Here is a 21,206-nt window from a genome sequence, read left to right on the forward strand (position 1 = left end):
ACCCCTCGAGCATCACAGGCTGTCAGGAGGCGAGAGCCAGACAAGAAATAAAGCCACCAGAGGGCAATGCACATGCACTGCAGCCGCAAAGCGTTTTATTATCACCGCAAGTTGCTCCATAATGGCCAGGTAAACAGCCACTAATTAGGTTTTGCCTACAAGCTCACCAAACGCGGTGCCTCAAATGCACCTGCACAAACCAGAAACATAGCACCTACACTTACCATCCGCACAGCTCAGCCAATCTGCCAAAACCAACATCATCAGAACCATGCACTGTGCAAGCCCTGAAGTGCTGCCTGGGCCAAAGTAATGCAATACCTGCTTGGATAGTTCTTCTGCCATCATCAGGAACCAACTAAGCCCACTCTGGAGCAACGGGGCAAGGCTGTCTGCCAGTGCTCACCAACAGCCAGACTGCTTACATACCTTCCTCTGCACTCCTTGGCTAGAAGCAACAAGGCTGCAAAGGGACATCTAGGCATGTAGAAGATCACAGGAGCAGCAGACTGCTCTCGTCCTGCTGGCATGGCTGCTCACAGAGGTGGGATAAATCCATTTCAAATGTGTAGCAGATGGGAGCAAGGTGCCCTCCTCACTGTGACTTACCAACTTTGGCAAAGGCCTCCTTGAGTTCCTCCAGCTCATCTTTGGAGATCTGCATGGTGTTGGCCATCTCATGAATTTAGGGAGTATCTAAAGAGAGAAAAGGGACACTGTGAAACCAGGCTGCATTCAAATGCATGCAGTTTTGAACAGCAGTATAGCAACAATCAGTACCAAGGTCACTACAGTTCCTGAAGCCACATTTATCTTTCCACAAAGAAAAAAGATGTGTGAAACTCAGAATATGGGAAATGCACTCCTTAACAAGTCAAAAACCCCATTAGCCTTGTTAATACTTAGCTCTGTATATTTATTTTACAGGCTATGCTGTTCTGCACACATTAAGGTACCTGCTACCAGTGTGTTCTGTAGGTTAGAAAAGCTCACATCTCCAGGGATTTTCCACAACTTTGAACATAAACAGAATCCAGAGTTAAAGTATTAATGCAAGAGACACTGAACGCTCTGCCTGCCTGTCTGTCCCCCAAGAGCACACAGCTACCAAACCCAAATAATAAAGATTCTGAACAGTACCTGGAAAAGGTATTTTTGCACAAAGTAGTATACCTGATATTGTTTGCAAAAAAGGAAACAGTCTGCTTTTCTACAAGAAAACTGCTTGAATAACCACCTGCCCTACTTCCCCAGAGTCAGCCTCTCAATAAACCATGTAAGCAACAGGCTGTTTGCACTGCCACTGACCCCCTTGACCTGACTGAGCTAGGCGCAGCAGGAACACCGCAAAAAGCATGGAACGGCAGGCATCAGCCATGCTCAAACCCCGAGTACGCAGAAACTCGGCTTTGATCAGATCTGCTTGGTGTTTAAGAACCAGAGAGAATGAAGCACACAGTTCCTACACCCATCTGCTATAATCCCCCTTTCCAAGCACTGATGAGGTGCCTGGACAGGAGATATCACCATGAGGATGGGAAAAGGCCAGTGACCTGCCCATGGCCCCTTCCCACGACATTTGTGACAGGAGCATCCGACGCCCTGTTGGCACTTTGACCAATGTGACCAAGCAAGATCAGCGATTGATGCAACAGTGCAAACAGCGCAATCCCTGTGCATGAACAAAGAGGGAGGCACTGACAAGCACATTCTAGCACGCATGCTAGCTGTAGCTCAGGGTCTTTAAAAATGGGGATCTGGCTAGGCTCAGTGCAACTTCAAACAAGATTTGCATCCCAAGATTTTCCAGCTCCTGCTTTGTTGGCCACAATCGCTGTAAGTCAAGAAATATAAGGTTCCTCCTCTGCCCACGGGAACAGACATGGCTGTCTCCTCCTCTGGATGAGGGGTGAATTCAGGTTTACAGACTGTTGGTAGGCAGGATCCTGAGCAGGCTGGCTCGCTGCTCAAGGGACAACAGGCTCAGCTTCACCAACGTCTGTGCTCTGACTAGCAAGCCTTTTTTGTCTGAGGCTCCCAGCTGCCTTCACAAGCACTTGCTAGCTTAAGAACACAAGTTTTCCTGTAGCCATAAATACGCATTTTCTTTAACACTTAGTCTGGAAAGAACGAAGTCGTTGGAGATGAGAGTGATGGGCAGGTGTGGCAGCCTGGGAAAGCAGCTCAGACAGGTGCTAGCAGCACAGAAAGTCAACAAGAAGTTGCATCACTGCAGAGAGATGAAGTAAAGCACATCAGACCCCACCTCCCAGCACCTGCAGAGCTGCCAGCAGACAAGACACAATGGTTAACAGTCAGCAAAAGCCACCAATGGCAAGACAGCCAACTCCATCATTGGGCTTGTCCTGCATGAATGGGGCAGGGGGAGGAACTGCAGCAAAGCTGCATCAGACTGACAGACAAAAAAAAAGGCAGCACCACAGTAAATTTTTTATATTGTTTCACAGATTACAAGTTAGGCTAGGTGACCCAGGAAACGCTACCATGCAGGTCCTTGCAAGATGCAGGAATGCCGCATGCAGCGCTGCCCGCAGAAGCATCATTATCTAACCACTTCACCAGAATTTAATTTAGTGCTGACTATCTGTAACATCTTTAATACCACCATAAGCCAAGAGCTTTGAAAAAAATAATGATGCTTCTGGAAATCCCTTTTTAAGGGAAATCCTCATGGTTTCAAATGAATCAGTGCTAATGAGGATTAGGAAGAAAGCAGAACTTACAAAGGAGAGTTGGCTGATTTTTAAGTCTCTTAGCTTGGCTTCTGCTGCCTGGCAGTTCATGGCACCTGCCTGCATAGCCAAAACTGTCTCTGTTCTCCATAGTGTTCCCCAAGTGTTTCTGCCAGTTGTGAAATCCACCTCGCATAGCACGCACCAGGCTTGCTCAGAGCTGACTTTCTTGCTGAGCAACTCCTTTAGCAGCCAGGTTTTGGTGGCACCAAGGGTGGGGCGGCTGGGGCACCCCTGGGAGCGTGGCAGGGAAGGGGCTGCTCCGGGAACCAGGGTAGGTCCCAGGCTGGGCATCCAGCAAGACGGGCAGCGCTGCATGCAGCATTCCTGCATCTTGCAAGGACCTGCATGGTAGCGTTGCCTTGGTCACCTAGCCTAACTTGTAATCTGTGAAACAATATAAAAAATTTACTGTGGTGCTGCCTTTTTGACTTCAATCAGGGAAATGTCATGCTCTGGATATGCCCTGCCGTTGTTTGTGTGGGTCTTCACTTAAAATACTTTCCCTTCCAGCCCCTATTGCTGTTCAGCTCAGGCAGTAAGCCTCATAAAACAGGTTTACCTCTCAGTTTTCACATCACTTCTTCCTTCTCTGCTTGAAAGGAGAGAGGGAAAATTTGAACCAAGAGAGAAAAAGGAGGCACCTGACCTTGTTATAGTTGTCTGGGAAGAGGAAAGTACGTTATACCAAAACAGTATATAACAAGGTTAGTGGGCCACAAAGTTGCAAGCAGACAGGGACTGCTAAGCGCCCAAAGCAATCACAGAGGGTTTTGCAGTGGGGAGGCATTACACCAACATTGGCACACTGGGCTGGGGGGCAGGGGAGCTCTTCAGTTTTCTCTTGTGTGGGGCTTTTTTGTTTGTTTGCTTTTAATAGCTGAGTCTAGGGCATTCAGAATCGTGTTTTTCATTCAGTTGCATTTTTAAACAAGAGGCTTTGTCTTCACGGACATAAAAAGCCCTTTTATCCCAGTGGCACAGGGATCCCACCCCAGCTGCCTCACTGGAAGCCCCGTGGGGACGTGGCACCGCACTGCTCACGCCTCAGCACCTCACTTGCACTGCTACGGCGAGCAAAGGCTCTGCCAGGGCGTGTGACGACAGCCAAACTCACACTTAGAGACCCATTTCAGAGGGAGGAAGAGAGAACGAGGGGAAAAGAGGAGACAAGCCAGCTCGTGATCCCACACCCACTTCACACCCTGGTGACAGACGGTCCATCGGTCAACGCACACATAAACTGAGCGTGTAAGGAAGCAACTCCTGCTCCAGATCCCTTCTGCTCCTGCCTTCACCCCTCGCCCCACAGAAGAAAAGCAAGGGCAGCTCTGCCGCACAGACGCACGCCGGCAGCTTCGCAGACGAGCGGCTGGCAGGCGGAGCAGCCCATTCCCGTCCTCTGAAGACTTCACCTGGCGCTGCAGATCAGAGCGGTTCTAAGCGCATCTCCGGTTTTCAAAGACCAACTCCCTTCCCAGAGAGGGGCTGTACACAGTTTCTGCGCAAACAAGCTTTTTATAGCTTCTAAGCACACTGCAGTCACTGAATCGGGGTTAGTTCACTTGCTCTCCAGACAGAACTGCGACACGGCCAGGTCACATAAAGCTGCCACAGCCCGGGTGTTTTAGCAGCTGTAAGGCAGCTGGAGACACGCCGCTGCAGCGGGGACTGTCACCAGAGGGATGCCTCCGCGCGGCCCCCAGCGCTTCCAGCACAAGTGCCAGAAGCTAATCGGGACACTTGGGTGGATCAGCTGCTCAGACAGCAACTTAAAACACTCAACCCAGAGACAAAGTCCCGGAGACTCTTCCCCGAGAGGGGAAGCCCTGAGAGATGCATCCTGCACAGAGGATGTGATTCTGTGATCCATGGAAAATGGAGGGGGGAGGAGGAAAAGAGCACTCAGGCATTTGCACATCTCCTTGAAAGCTAGAGGATTAATTCAGTTTTGAAAGCACATGGCAACCAAATATTTCCCAACAGCCACCTGAACACTTCCAACAGAAACAGAGCTGGAATTTGCTGCTGATCCAAATGGAAGAATTTGCTTTCTTAGCAGCTCCACATTAGTTTGAAAACCAAGCCGCTCCATCCCTCCCAGACCCACCCTGTTCTAATATCTCTGCAACTGACTGATTAACAGTATCAATGTTTACTCAAACAGGCAAATGCAGAGACACATTAAAGCATCAACAAAAACGTATTAATATGTCCTTTTTCCACCCAATTAAAAAAAAAAAAACAGCATGCTAGGCCTAGTCTGGAGCCGTGACTCACCCCATACGTATTCCCCTTTTCGGAGGAACCTGTGGTTTTGCTGCTTTTTCATGACAAAGGCTCCAGACATGAAAAGGCAAGTCAGTCAGCATTAGCTAATTAAAAATACTTCAAAACCCGCAAGTCTCTGACCACTAACCCAGCACATTCCACCTTGCTTTAGGAATAACGAGCCGGACAAGCAGGCACTCGGTCCCCTGCAGCCCACAGCAAGTGCCAGAGCCCCCAGGCTTGCAGCACTGACGCAGCCGCCTCACTAATTTGGAGCTAATTTGGAGGGAATCCTGGTGATTCAGGTGACTTAGGATCCAGCCCCCAGGCTTCCTGTGGCTCACCCCATCCTCCTCTTCCTCCCTGTTCTGCAGGTAGGGCTGGGCCCTGCCAAGAGCTGCATCAGAGAACAGGGTGGCTGTCCACATTCCCCTGCTTCCCTTGCCCCGTTCCCACCCCTCCGGCTCCTTTTGCAAAATGTGTGAATCACTGCCACCGCCAAGTCCTTTCCAGCCTTCTGCTGCAAGGGCCTCCCCCTGCTGCCACACAGACCCCTCTCCGTGGGCCCAGCAGCGTCGTGCCCATCCTAGCATGGCTGTGCAAGCTCCAGAGCTGCTGGGCCAGCCCAGGGCAGCCACTCTGCTCAGGACAACGCAGTGAGTGAAGCCAGTCAGCAGCGAGGGCTGAAAGCCTGAGTTTTCTTTGCACCCCTTCCCAGGCGACTGGGATGCTGCCGAGGATGCTGCCAGGATCTGACACCGCAGCAACCTCGTCCATGGGCAGTGGCCAGCCCCAGGCTCATACTGCATTGGGAAATGCTTGCAGGCAGGAGAGGGCACACACACACACCCCCCGTCCCCATCATCGGGCGCACCCAGGAGCTCAGCTGCCTCCTTTTTCTGGTCCAGTCCAAGCAAAGCCTTTGCGGTTTTACACGCAACATCTTCAAACTTGATGGCAACAGGAGGAAGTGAAAGCTTGCGGTGCACAGAGTCGGTCTGATGAGTCCTGTAAGATAAATACTTACTGTCGCTTTGGGGGGAGACAGGGAAGCTTACGGATTCATGGCCTGTAAATGAAAACCTACCACGCACTCCATCCTCTCCTGCTCATAATCACTTTGTGTATTCATCAAATTCCTCCATGACAGCACCCGCTCATTACGTGTGATTATTAGCAAACACCAGGCTGCTGGAGCACGTAAACTTTTATTTGGCAGTCACCTTCCAGACAGTCACCAGTCAGAGGCACAGGCTGAAACCAGACCTTCGCCACGTTTTCGTATTTCCACATGGCGGTAGGTGTCATCCTGATAAGAGCAGCGATTAGGAGATGCCGCTCCATCCGCACAGACTGCACCACTGCGGTGTCTAACACCTTGCCAACAGCGTGACGCTGCTACAAACCACTGTCCCACAGAAATGGCTTTGCTGCTGCTCTTTGCATGAACACGGTACTCCTGCACGCAAAGCATGGAGGTGTTCCTACCAACTCAGTTAGCTGTCTCCCCTGCCCCAGGAGGAAAGGGGCATGCAAAGCTGCAAGCAGGTATTTCTTCACAGTGCCAGACTTGGCCGAGTAGCTGCATCTCTCATCTGCGGCTCTTCCCTTCAACCAGGCTTTCCCAGCCCCAGGCACACGGGGCTCAACACCTATGAAACTAAAGCTCTGCTCTCAAGGTGTGCAGTGCTTTAGCTATGGAACAGCACTGGGCTCTGACGCCTGCAAATCGATCACCAAACCCAGCTTTATTTCACTTTTAGTCCAGCTTTCCTCATCCATGCACAGCACCAAACAACTCACCTCAACAGGCCAAGGACCACCTACACAGAAATTCAGTTTTAATACTGAATTTCTTTAAGCTTGTCTTGCTGTTTGAATTGACTACCTCCCACCTCCCAGTTCTCTCGTTTCCTCAAGCTACCGCCTTTACACACAGTATATCCAGCACACACAGAGTAGACAGTAACTTGCCCATGTAGCCCACCAGCTGTTACAAAGCCCCTTGCTGCATCACAGGGAAAAGACATGGGACGACAGAGAGCGATTCCCACTGTACAGGCACCTTACAGCTCACTTCTTCCCAATCCCATATAGAGGTTACCTCCAGCTGCTGTTGTTGAAGTATCTTTAAATCAGTAATGTGTCATTAGTGGATTTTGTTTTCTGTTCTTTCAAATCCCTGCAGCTGTCATGCTGGGACAGACAGGCTCTCTGCTACGGTTATTTTCACCTGGGAGCAGACTGTGAGACTTTGCTCCTGTTGTTACACAACTCACCGCTGTTGCGGGGGAAATATCTGTCAAACCCATCAGAAGCAGAGACATATGCTGGAGTTAGTCACTGCACTTGGCCTGTGGCTTTCTCCGGATTTGGAGGCATGTCTCTGTTTGGTATCCACCTCTGGACATGCACTCTCCTCCAGCAGGTCCAGGTTAAAAACCCAATTTCTGCTAGCTAGACATGGGTGGAACAATGCCAGAGATTTTTCTGAGCAGTGTTTTGGTAGATGCCCAACAGGGATCTGGGCTGCACAGAGGCAGGGTCACTCCAGCGGTATGGGATCGACGGCGGCAAACCAGTTTTCCTACGCCTTCTGCTTAGACTTTAGCCGCTGCCCAAACATCCATAGACAGCCTGGACAACCTGATCCTTCAGTTTTTGCATGCTGGTCAAACTGTTCTCTCTCCCTTCAAAACAGAACCAGATTCACAGAATCACAGAATGTTAGGGGCTGGAAGGGACCTCTGGGGATCATCTGGTCCAACCCCCTGCCGAAGCAGGGTCACCTACAGCAGGCTGCACAGGACCACATCCAGGAGGGGTTTGAATATCTCCAGAGAAGGAGACTCCACAACCTCCCTGGGCAGCCTGTTCCAGCGCTCTGTCACCCTCAGAGTAAAGAAGTTCTTCTTCAGCTTCAGATGGAACTTCTTATGCTTGAGTTTGTGCTCATTGCCCCTTGTCCTGTCACTGGGCACCACTGAAAAGAGTCTGGCCCCATTCTCCTGACACCCGCCCCTAAGATATTTGTAAGCATTTATAAGATACCCTCTCAGCCTTCTCTTCTTCAGGCTGAACAAGCCCAGCTCCCTCAGCCTGTCCTTATAGGAGAGATGCTCCAGTCCCCTCATCATCCTCACAGCCCTCCGCTGGACTCTCTCCAGTAGCTCCTCATCTTTCTTGAACTGGGGAGCCCAGAACTGGACAGAGTACTCCAGATGGGGCCTCACTAGGGCAGTGTAGAGGGGAAGGAGAACCTCCCTCGATCTGCTGGCCTCACTCTTCTTAATGCACCCCAGGATACCACTGGCTTTCTTGGCAACAAGGGCACACTGTTGTTTTAACTAGCTTTGATTATCGTAAATCCTTATTAAAAACAACTTCTGACCCATCAGCCAGTTCCCATGCCTCTGACTCCCCTGCACAGCCAAGGAGGTTCTTTGGGGTGTAGCCAGGCCCAGATAATGGACAGCACATTCAGCATCCTGACCCAGAACAAAGCTGTAGCCAATACCTACAGAAAACCCCAAATCAGCATCAAACCCATGCACAGCATTAAGTAGAGATCAGTCCCTTGCTAAAAGCCCAGAAAAGCCACGTCCTTCAGGGCACTTCTAGAATAGTGAAAGCTGGGGCTATAACACAGAAATTTGTAGGGATTTTGAGTACACAAATCCCTCTGTCTCGCAGACGCAGAAAACAAAGATAGCAAGCAGCTGAGGATGCTCAGCCACTTGACATCCAATTGCCCAAAGGCTGGAGGGGAGCAGAATAGTAATTATAGAATCATAGGTTGGAAAAGACCTCTAAGATCATCAAGTCCAACCATCTGCCCAACACCATCATGCCTACTAAACCATATCCTGAAGTGCCACATCTACATGCTTTTTGAACACCTCCAGGGATGGTGACTCAACCACCTCCCCGGGCAGCCTATTCCAACGTCTGACCACTCTTTCAGTAAAGAAATTTTTCCTAATGTCTGATCTAAACCTCCCCTGACGCAACTTGAGGCCATTGCCTCTCCTCCTATCGCTAGTTACCTGGTAGAAGAGACCAACACCTGCCTCACTACAACCTCCTGTCCGGTAGTTGTAGAGAGCAATAAGGTCTCCCCTCATTCTCCTCTTCTCCAGACGAAACAGCCCCAGCTCCCTCAGCCACTCCTCACTAGACTTGTTCTCCAGACCCCCCACCAGCCTTGCTGCCCTTCTCTGGACACCCTCCAGCCCCTCAATGTCCTTCTTGTAGTGAGGGGCCCAAAACTGAACACAGTACTCCAGATACAGCCTTACCAGTGCCAAGTACAGGGGCACGATCACCTCCCTACTCCTGTTGGCCACACTATTCCTGATACAAGCTAGGATGCCGTTGGCCTTCTTGGCCACCTGGGCACACTGCTGACTCATGTTCAGCCGGCTGTCGACCAGCACCCCAAGGTCCTTTTCCGACAGGCAGCTTTCCAGCCACTCCTCCCCAAGCCTGTAGCGTTGCATGGGGTTGTTGTGACCAAAGTGCAGGACCCGGCACTTGGCCTTGTTGAACCTCATACAATTGGCCTTGGCCCATTGATCCAGCCTGTCCCAATCCCTCTGCAGAGCCTTCCTACCCTCAAGCAGATTGACACTCCCGCCCAACTTGGTGTCATCTGCAAGCTTCCTGAGGGAGCACTCAATCCCCTCATCCAGATCATTGATACAGATGTTAAACACGACCAGACCCAAAACTGAGCCCTGGGGAATACCACTCGTGACTGGCCGCCAGCTGAATTTAATTCCATTCACCACCACCCTCCGCGCTTGACCATTCAGCCAGTTCTTTATCCAGCGAAGAGTATCACAGAATCACAGAATCACAGAATAGTAGGGGTTGGAAGGGACCTCTGTGGGTCATCTAGTCCAACCCCCCCGCCGAAGCAGGGTCACCTACAGCAGGCTGCACAGGACCTTGTCCAGTCGGGTCTTGAATATCTCCAGAGAAGGAGACTCCACAACCTCCCTGGGCAGCCTGTTCCAGTGCTCCGTCACCCTCAGAGAGAAGAAGTTCCTCCTCATGTTCAGACGGAACTTCCTGTGCCTCAGTTTGTGCCCATTACCCCTTGTCCTGTCACTGGGCACCACTGAAAAGAGCTTGGCCCCATCCTCCTGACACCCACCCTTCAGATATTTGTAGGCATTTATAAGGTCCCCTCGCAGCCTTCTCTTCTTCAGGCTGAACAAGCCCAGTTCCCTCAACCTCTCCTCGTAGTGGAGATGCTCCAGTCCCCTCACCATCCTTGTAGCCCTCCGCTGGACTCTCTCCAGTAGCTCTTCATCCTTCTTGAACTGGGGAGCCCAGAACTGGACACAGTACTCCAGATGAGGCCTCACCAGGGTAGTGTAGAGGGGAAGGAGAACCTCCCTTGTCCTGCTGGCCACACTCTTCTTGATGCACCCCAGGATCCCATTGGCCTTCTTGGCAGCCAGGGCACACTGCTGGCTCATAGTTAACCTGTCGTCCACCAGGACACCCAGGTCCCTCTCCGCAGAGCTGCTCTCCAGCAGCTCCACCCCAAGCCTGTACTGGTGCATGAGGTTGTTCCTCCCCAGGTGCAGGACCCTGCACTTGCCCTTGTTGAACCTCATCAGGTTCCTCTCTGCCCAGCTCTCCAGCCTATCCAGGTCACGCTGAATGGCAGCACAGCCTTCCGGTGTATCTACCACACCTCCCAGTTTGGTGTCGTCAGCAAACTTGCTGAGGGTACATTCTAACTCTTCATCCAGGTCGTTGATGAAGAAGTTAAACAAGACTGGGCCCAGTACTGACCCCTGAGGGACACCACTTGTCACCAGCCTCCAACTAGACTCAGCGCCCCTGATGACAACCCTCTGAGTTCTGCCATTCAGCCAGTTCTCTATCCACTTCACCGACCACTCATCCAGCCCACACTTCCTCAGCTTCCCCAGGAGGATATCATGGGAGACTGTGTCGAAAGCCTTGCTGAAGTCAAGGTAGATAACATCCACAGCTCTCCCTTCGTCTACCCAGCCAGTCATGTCATCATAGAAAGCTATCAGATTGGTCAGGCATGATTTCCCCTTGGTGAATCCATGCTGACTACTCCTGATAACCTTCTTTTCTTCCACTTGCTTGATGATGGCCTCCAGGATAAGCTGCTCCATCACCTTTCCCGGGATGGAGGTGAGGCTGACCGGCCTGTAGTTCCCTGGGTCCTCCTTCTTGCCCTTTTTGAAGATTGGAGTGACATTGGCCTTTCTCCAGTCCTCGGGCACCTCTCCAGTCCTCCAGGACCTCTCAAAGATGATGGAGAGTGGCTCAGCAATGACATCCGCCAGCTCCCTCAGCACTCGTGGGTGCATTCCGTCGGGGAATGAGTACACCCATCCAAACCATGGCCAGCCAGTTTCTCCAGGAGGATGCTGTGGGGAACAGTGTCAAAGGCCTTACCAAAGTCCAGCTAGAAAACAACCGCAGCCTTTCCCTCATCCACTAGGTGGGCCACCTGGTCATAGAAGAAGATCATGTTGGTCAAGCAGGACCTGCCATGAACCCATGCTGGCTGGGCCTGATCCCATCTCCACTGCAGCTGCACGTGGGAGGGGAAAAAAAGCTTCCCCAGTTCTCAATGCAGTCCCCCCCAACACATCTCCATCCAGCCCTGAAGGACTATGAGCCAGAGCTGCCTCTGATGCACATTAAGGAGTAACATGCAGTCCTGGAGGAGAGTAGATGGATGTTTGCTTACTCCCGTGACCCAGCATTTATTACAAGGAGGCTGAATCAAAAGAAATGTAAAACTGGTTTAGGACTCAAACAGAAGGGAGAAGCACAGAAGGCTTTCTGCAGACCCACACTCTCCTCTGAAGGCTCCTGACACGGAAGACCAGGGCCAAGTGGACTGGATGGATGGTGAAGGCAGGGGCAGGGCTGACTCTCAAGGAGGAGAGCAGCTCCCTGCTAGAGTTTACAGCTGCACTTGCACACACCCATCATGCTACATACTCACAGCTACAGCACACCACTGCCTCGCTGCTCGAACTCTATTACATGTATCTACAGAGTACTTCTAATTTGCAGGGCACAGCAGAAATCAGATAAAATACTGCTCGAGGCACCAATTAATCAGTCCTTAAAAGCCTCTTTGCCAAATACTTCTCCTAAATGTTGCATTTTGGCACACCTCTGGTTTTAGCAGAGCAGCTGCTCCAGGATTAGAGCACATTTGAGATCATAACCAACTAGATGGATTTAACTCACTTCTGAATTCCAATAGTTTGTTCACATCAGTGGAAACAGAACAGCAATATTCCCCACTAACGAATTAGTACAACATGAAAGAGGTGATCCTTTCAAGACCTCTCAGGAAAGGAGGTTTTGCAGGTTGCCTGGAACCTGCAAAAGCAAACAGCATTCAGAGAGAATTTAAACCTAAGTGCAAGAAGGTAAAAGAGAGAGGGGGTGGGGGTGAGATGTCAGCTAATGGACTGAGTCTCAGCAGGCTCAGGCACAGAAAAACCGTACCAGCCTCTCAGGAAATTCTTATGCTGATAGTAATTCTCATTCTTGCATAGTCCCCCAAATAAAGAGCAGCATTAAGCACTTTCTTCTGCTTATTCTGTGTCTTAACCATAAATGACTACAAGAAAGGACCCTCCTCTTACCACCCATTGCAAAACTTGGCATAGGGCATCCCTCATTTTACGACAGGACTCTCAGAGGGATGGTGGGAAAGCCAAGGGGCTCCATGCCTGCATAAGCGAGGAGGGATGAGGATCGCAAGGCTGAACCAGCGCTGATTTCGTTCCCCAGAAGCAGCTAGGACCTGCTGGCTGAGACCTGCAGATTACTCTCAACATGTTTAAGCACGTGACTCTCAATTTCCCAATATTCAGTCCAAAAGGAGCCCAGTTCCTTACGAGGGTGAGCTGCAGACCTCAGGCTGTGCCCTGGCCCCTCGCAGCTGGACAAAGGCCCTCAAAGGCTGGAGGGGGTCGAGGCCGCACAGCCCAGGCGTGTCTCCTTTCCCTCCAGCACCTCCAGCCTCCGCTCTCGGGCAGCGCCTTTCCTTGGCAGGAAAAGCGACTGATACTCCGTACGCCACGATAAACCAAGAAGCGTTACTCAGTCTGTTAAACTTCCCTCCCGCCCAGGCAGGGGAATCAACCCAGTCCCTAAATTAAATCACAGTACCGTCACTGCTTACTCAATGCCAGCAAACAAGCTCCTGCAAGCCAAACACCCAACGTGACGGTGCCAATCCCTGGCGAGCTGGACGATAGGGAGTTTCAGCAATTGAATTTTTTCATGCAACCTTTTAGAAGGTACAGCTGTGGTGAAGCGATTTTGCAGACGGTTTTATCAGTTTGAAGGTAAACAGAGCTGTCCTGAAATGGCACAGCCAGGGCAGCAATCCCTGCAGCCCAGATGATAAACATTCAGAGAACTGTGCTAATGAATGTTTTCTTAAATAAGAAACAAAACATTAGAAACTACAAACCATGCTCTAACATTGGAATTATGTTTCAAAAGTCTCTTAAAACCCAGGAATTTCAGTAACTGATCTCTTACTATAAAGAGCTACTGATAAAAGAAAAACCTTTTTCCATCCTCCCCTGCTGCTTGTAATCTTGTTTAGAAATCGCTTGGGAAAAAGGGAAAGAAGTCAATATCATTTGATTCAGAGCAAGAAAGCAACACTAGACCACAATAAATCAGTGCTACTGCATACCTGTTCCAGCGATGTTTGGAAGTAGAAAACACCCTGTAAATTCAACACTTATTTTCTCTAGAGAAGATGGTACAGATCCTATCTACCCTTAACAAAAGCAGAAACATTAATCTCAAAGATTAACGTGAAATGGCCAGAAGAGTAGGAGAGCTGCTGTCTTTGCCTCCCAGGAGGCTGCCATGAGAGTGAAATCACGTTTACTATGACAGCAGGGTGTTCCCCGCATTTATCTACAATTTAACTTATTATGGGGAGGAGCAATAGGGAGCAAAAGGTAGCAGTAACCAGTCCACCATCAGGCAAGCTCTACTCTGTGACTCTTGGATTTTGACAAGCATTAATAATCTCTGCAAAATGAAGCCTAATTAGCAGGTTTCAAAGTCAGGCAAGATCTCCAAGATGCATCCTGCACTCCTAGAACCAAGCACTAACTCTTCCTTGGGTTCCTTCAATTCGCTTTGCCTCCTCCTCTGCCCTTGGTTTAGCAGTTCAGCCAGTGCCCAATACCCCTAGGACAGATGCAATGGTTAGAGATGTGTGCACTGCAAACAGCAGGCAACCTCATTGCTCCTCCAAATTTCAGGAAGGTGTGAGAGTTCTCCAGCTGCGGAAATCACTCTTTACAGCCAGATGTTTTGCAGAATAAATGCAGGATAAGAGTAAGATACACCAAAGCAAAACCTCAGAGCAACATGTTCAGTATAAACAAAACGAAGACATGAAGACGCTACACTAGATGTGTTTTACAGGTTTTCAAACATGTTAAGTATAAGTTTTTCAGCACAAAGAATTCAGCATTTCGGTCCAATACTTAAAAGTACTTGGCATACAAGTGTTTTAGCCAGTAGCGACTGCTGAAGCCTTTGGAGAGGGTCTATGCTGGCTTCCAGCATCAAGCACGGCCAGCCTTCACCAAAAAACACAACAAGCAAGATAAACTCCTCAGTTTGGAAATAAACTCCTGCCAGGCTGTGATGCCATGTGCCATTCCCACCGTTAACAGCAAAGCAGCCGTCAGACCCCAGCCTCTCCAGGCAAAAGACCCCAAAAATTCGGTAGCCGCTGCAGTCAGCAGCCTATAGCCACTTCCCAAAAGTACTCGGAGCCCCTCACGCTTTCTGCAAAGAAAACGTTTAAATATTTAACACTTCTAACGTGCAAGTGTAAGCAGTTCTGCTTTTTAAAAACCTGCTGCAGACTCGGATGAGGACAGATGGCCCCAGACTGCGATTCCTGGGAAGGCACGCCCTCACTCCTCACTCGAAAAATTAAATACTCGGTGATGCAAAGTCCGTCGCAGCACTTGCTGCTGCTCTGTTTGCATGCGCTCCTCGGGCAGGTGCACAGATAAATTCCAAATTTAAAACGCATTAAAACCTGAAATTAACCTTTTCTTTCCGCCTAGAGCTGTTCTCCTTTACCCGCTACAGCCTCAGGAATCGCCAGACGTTTTGCAGCGAAAATAAAAGCAGGACAAGTCCTCGCAGGGCGATCTCCGGCGTGCGCTCGCACCCCCGCCGCCAGCCCCAACCCCAGCAGCCGCCGCCGCCGCCGCCCTTACCTCTCCCGGCGAAGGCACCGCTCCCTCGCCCGGGCGGCAGCGCGGAGCTGGGCAGCCCCGTCCCTCCCCGGCCCCGTCTCCGTCCGTCCCCACCCCGGGCAGCCCCGGCCCTCCCCGTCCCGCCCCGCGAAGGGGAGGTGGCTTCCCCAGCGCCGCGGGCGGGACGCGTCGGACAGGCCAGGGGACAGGCGGCTCCAAGCCCCTCGTACCTGGGGAGCAGGGATGGGGGGATCCCTCCCCAGCAGCTAGCGTTTGTTCTGCTATTGCTTGGCACTTGGGATATAAAGTTGTTAGGTAAGCAAATTTTTGTTATTAAAAAAAAAAAAGAAAAAGGAACTCTTTTACATTTAATGTTTTACATTAAACACATTTGGCGTTGCTAGCTCTCAGCTTGCACAGCCAAACAGCCACATGGAGCTTATATTTTGTTTTACGTACTTACTTTATGGATCTCTTTAAAAGCGCCAGAAGCTCCCGAACAGCAATGAGGATCCAGACCTGTTCAGCCTGAAGGAACATGCTGCCTGCTATTTCACCCCACAGGTCAAAAAAAAAAAAAGTGGTCTGAAAGGGTGGTAAATACCACCATTACCACCAGGCAATGCAATACATTACAATATGCACCAGTTCAGAGCTGGCAGATATTATAATCTATTGCATTACCTCAACAACGAATCCCTGTCTGCTCTAGAGAACACGCGGACAGACATCTGCTACCAACCAGCAAGGCACAGGCAAGAGAAACGCTATGTACTATGCTGCTGCCGACACAATGCACAGGAGCAGAATCGACCACCGAAAAGCTCAAGTGGGATTTCCAAACTGTAATCGTGTACTTCACAAATTTCTATTCCTGTTGAGTCTGTAATGTTTGAGCTTTCCCATAGCTAAGAGGAAAGGATGTCACTTACTAACAAACACAGTGCTTGAACTAGGGAAGAATTCGAAGAACCCGTGACTGTTCTAAAAATTAAAAATGCTTGACAAATAGGGTCATTAGGTTTTTTTGTTTCTTTTTAAAAATTACATCAGCCAGGAAAGTGAGTCATCGCCTGTTCCCATTTCTTGGGTATCACCTGAAAATTTAGCTTCCAGCTGTAAAGTTTCAAAAGAGGTATAAAAAAAAAAAACCAACCACCCCAAACCCACAACCTGCCAGCTTCCTCAGGATGGTAAATATAACGGAAACCAGAATAGAGGGTTTTATGCCCAGAATTGCAGCTGCAACTTAAAAGGAAAGAAGTTGGCTTGAAAAACACTTCTGCACTCCACTGAGATCAGGTCGCCTGAGCATCAGATGGGGTTTCGGGGAAAGCAACTTTGCCTCTGCTCCGACTTGCATCCGCAACCGGCTTCAGCACCGCATCAGCCCCGGGGTGCAAGGAGCCCATTGGCTGCTCTGATCCAAACCAGTGACCGTGTCCAGCCCACGAAGTCTTGGGGCAAACTTGGAACAAAACTGAAGAAACTTCTTTCAGGAAGTTTAGTCCCTCTGCTTTTCGCTCTGTGTGTGAGCAGTATAAATTCATCCTGTAAGCTTTAGGAAGTGCTGCAGGTTTGGGGCTTGACAGGTCCTGGGGAGTGTGTGCCAAAGTCCAGCTCCCGAGCTAGGCTGTGACTTCTATCAACGGCACAGCCATTGCAGGAGCAATGTCTGCTTTGGGGAGGGAAAAGAAAAACCTCCTCCCCTTGTCTCTGGCATCCACGTTGCTGGGATAGAAAAGCAGCACCTGCAGGTATGCACATGGCAGATTCACGCTGCAGAGACAGACAGCTAAAAGCCACCAGGTCTTCAAACCTCTGCTTACTCACTTTTGTTTTTCCAGGTAAGTGTAATGCATCCTACAGGGCTAACAGCTATTTACCATTCCCAGGGCATTGCTACCCACTGTCCTCGGTCAGCATAGATCCTTCCTCAGGGGCTCTGCCATCAGGAGAAGTTTAACTGATGCACACACAGTGCATGTGAAATACCTATCCTCCACATTTGCAAAGGATCAGCGATAGCCAGTTTTTCCACAGCTTTAAGAGCACTCTGCTCTCCAAATACTCCAAATCCAGTCCCGTCAGTCCAACCTGCAATTACACTCAAACCAAAAATAGCGCTTCGGCAGTGCCAGCACCACTCATCTCCGCGTCATGCCCCGAGCCTCGCCACGCCGGGGTGTGGTGATGGCAGGCAGCCGACGCAGCTCCCCGGGCACTCCCAGCCCGCTTCCTCGAGCACGGCTGGTCACACGCTGCTCCCCACGATCTTCCAAAATAGGAAATTTTACAGCCAAGCCAGTACACCACTGTATTTTCCTCTTCCTCCCTCTTTAAGAAAGCCTGTTAGGGAAGCACAAAATGCCCAAGGTGCTCAGGAGTTCTTCTGCTCAGGTGACATGTCTGCTCCCCTGTGTGGAGCATCAGGACCAATGTTTACATACAAGGAGGACTTGCAGCTCTGACAGAATCCTCCAGCCCATCGTTGTGCACGCACTCATCTCCCCACCTCCATCTGCCAAGTTTCTCTGGGAGGTCACTAAATATGTATTTGCCCTCCAGAGGTTACTCAGTGATGGCTGTGGGAGTGGCAGCCACTGCCTTCCAGGTGACGAGGGAGCAAAGAATGTAAATCCAGGAGTCACCTTGTCCCTCTCCTCTCACCACTAACCCTCAAGAACAGACCTTCTGGCAAAGCTCTGGGGCAGGATGGGAGCATGCCCAATGCACTGGCCTTCGGCTACAGTAGGCTATGTAGCCCCATTGATCTCCCCAGCGAGTCCCACCACCCAGGAGAGGACAACCACCTGCTCCTGGACACCAGGCTTCCCTGCCCACTCCAGAAGCAGTCTTTTCCACCCCTGGCTAGCATGACCAAGAGATGCCATGCTAATATTGGAAGGTGTGCAAGACAACTAATGAAACCCATGGTGATGCCTAAGTCCCTGGGCACGCTACAGAAGCCCTAGTGATTTTTGGGAAGGGTTTTGCCTGCAGGCCTAATAAAGCTGCTGAGATACAGTCAGCTTCAGTCCACCGTCATCCAGCCAAGGAGGTGTAGGGCATGCTGGCCACCTCCAGCACCTCCACACTAGAGAACTGGGCCACAGCAGCCCCAGGAGATCCCAGGAGCATCAGTTCAACCTTCTGCTTCTGCCTGCTCAGGTGCTGCGTATCAAGCATTTTCAGAAGCATCCCCCCTCAAAAAAAAAAAGTCTACTCCATCAGAAACGAAACACCACACTTTATGAGCCAGAGCTTTAGAGGTCAAAGCTGAGTAGCCAGCCAACATCCCATTTTGGACTGGGATCAGTGACCATCTACCATATGCCAGACGCTCCCCTCCTCCAGTTCAGTCCACATTCTCTTGCAAAGATAAGGTTTTTAATGAAATTATGCACAGATGGATAGAAGCACTCTCCCTGTGCTTTTTAACACAAACCAAGGTTTTATGCTCTTCATGCCTTCACCTTCAGCTGCAACCAACTGCAGAGTACATTCCATCAATGTAAACAGCTATGGAAGGATTTGACAACGGAGGAGCAAGAATTTGACCTTAACTCCTCAGTTTATCAGTCTTTTTAAAGAAAAAAAAAGATCCATCTTTGCTAGATTTCCCCCCTAAAAGCTTCCTGAGCTGCTCTTTCAGCAAGCCTGTCACCAGGAAGAAAGCAAGACGTTAGTCAGGCTCATGCTTTATTAAATAAAAACTTGCATATGCAGTAGGGGCTGAAAGTTAGTCTTTATTTTAAAAACCTTGCAAATCAGAGTACGATTTTGCAGTACAAAACAGATCTGAGGACTCGCTCGATTTAGCCTGTGGTCCAACAGCACTCAGCTTAGTAATTAACTGACTAGTTCTTCACAGCTTAGTACAGGGAGCCACGCAGTCACCAGAGAAGTCAGCAAGCATGCCCAGAACACTGTGCAAACGATATCTCATGTCTCACTATTTCATAAGGAAATCGGAGGCTCCACTGATGTCAGCCAGGAAATGAGCCACAAGCAGATGATGCCGGAAGCAGGCTTTATATTCAGTACTGAGTCACCCACTTTATTAAATTCAAAAGACACAAAAGGTGGGTGTGGAGAGGGGATAAGCAGATAAAAAAAATGAACAAGTTATTCCCTTTAGATCATGGGCAATGGGGAATCTAGGGTTGGGTGGGTTTTGTAAAGGGAGAGAGAAACTAAAGATGACTTGGGAACCCCTTCCGCACTCTCACTGGAAAAGCGGTTGCCAGACCTGCTGCACTTCCCAGGGTAGAAGCAGCCAGCACCAGAAGTGCTGCAGGGGTTTGTGGTACCATTGAGGCTTGCTCTGGTCAGTCCCGCAGGCAGTCACCGGCCAGGGCAGGGCACCACCAGTTCGGAGGCACTTGCCCATCCTTTCTGCTACGTCTTTGACCCAAAACAGAGGCCACTGGAAGGTACTTGGAGCAGAGAATATTTTTAAGCCAGTTTTGCAGCTCCACCTAACCCACCAAGAAGTGCACCTTGCACCTGTCATGCCCCAGAGAAAACACTTCTCTTTGGGCGATTGCAGTGGTGTGAAGTGAAGGCTGACGAAGACTGAAGCATGCAAAAAGAAGCCAATCTGAATATACAGTAAAACTGCACCCAAGTAGGGCAGACATCTCTGCAGGTTGCCATCCAAAGGCCACCCTGTCCCTCTCCTCCTCCTCAGCGTTCCAGTCCTCCCATCCCAGCTTGCTGTGGGGTTAAATGGACATCAGCACAGGGAAGGAGGGGCAGAGCAGAGAGGGACCACCCTTGCACAGCACCCCAGTTAGACCAGCTCAGCCACACCACAGACCAGGCCACTGAAGGAAGGGTAGAACTAGGTCTGGTAGGAGGCTCTTGCAGGCACAAACGTACTTTTCCATCTTTCACCTCAGCTGTCACTTCTGTCCATCACCCAAGCTAGTCATTGACACAGCTTAGGCAATCCTCTGCTCAACTGGAGAAGATACTCTAGATGACTATCCACCTTAAGTCACTACTCAAGGAAACAGTGCTTTATACTAGAATTGCACTATTGTGGAACACAAGTGACTGCCCAAGATTTCTGAACAGGGAAGCTTTTCTGATCCATCTTCTGACAACAACCAGCTTGGGCACATTTACAGTTGAGAAGTATAAAGCATTCACACAGACTGCATCCTCATGGAATAAACTTCAGATTAATTAGCAAAAGCTGTAACTTAATAGGAATATAGTTCTTTGTACTAAGATCTTCTGACTTGCAGAAAAAAGAAAGTTTTAAGAGAGACCGAAAAACAGTCGTCACTGCAGATTGTACCACAGTACAAATGACAGGAGTACAGACTTGTTCACAAGAGGTTCGTATTTTCATACAAGTCCATCATAAGCCTTTTCACTTTGTCAATGATAAAAATTCTGCAGCCTGAGCAGCAACAACAGCTCTGCAAAGTTTTCAGCTACTTGAACCAGACTTTTCCCCTGAGAAGACTCATTTTCCAAATACTAAAACATAAATAATCTTTAAAGACAACCACTGCACCTCATTTTGATTTAAAAAGTCAACAGCAAACGAGCTATATCTAATGCCAAGCACCACCAGTGACTTGCCTACAGAAGCAGCCTATTAGATTATTAACAAAATTGGTGTGATTTTCAAAATGAGATTACAGCAGCAAAAAGGATGTGGCTGGAAAAATAAATCCATGGACTGTAGCAAGACTGGCAATTATGCAGAACCAGAGGTCAGGAACTGCTAATATCTTCCACCTATACACAAGAAGAGGTTACACCACTGCAGTCACAGCATGCTCCAACCAGCAAATAGACTTTTAGCAAACTGTTGACCACTGTCCAAACCAGTCTGCTGCAAACCACGAGTGGGGAGGCTGTGGGACACTGCCACTGGGTGGCTCTTCAGTCC

General features: G+C 49.8%; 1 protein-coding gene across 4 annotated transcripts in view; it reads right to left on the reverse strand.

Annotated features, from left to right (window-relative positions):
- The window catches only part of PLS3 (plastin 3), a 56,872-nt gene that overhangs the window by 21,475 nt on the left and 14,191 nt on the right, over nucleotides 1-21,206 (reverse strand). For 3 of the 4 annotated variants that reach the window (XM_075435583.1, XM_075435580.1, XM_075435582.1), the window contains exon 2: nucleotides 610-696. In XM_075435583.1, the coding sequence (XP_075291698.1) occupies nucleotides 610-676 (67 nt within the window). In that variant the 5' untranslated portion in view covers nucleotides 677-696. Of the gene's footprint in view, nucleotides 1-609; nucleotides 697-15,316; nucleotides 15,399-21,206 lie in introns of those variants that run through there. The other variant, XM_075435581.1, reaches the window with a different exon arrangement.

Source organism: Opisthocomus hoazin, chromosome 14 (assembly GCF_030867145.1).
Source record: "Opisthocomus hoazin isolate bOpiHoa1 chromosome 14, bOpiHoa1.hap1, whole genome shotgun sequence".
Classification (NCBI taxonomy): Eukaryota; Metazoa; Chordata; class Aves; order Opisthocomiformes; family Opisthocomidae; genus Opisthocomus; species Opisthocomus hoazin.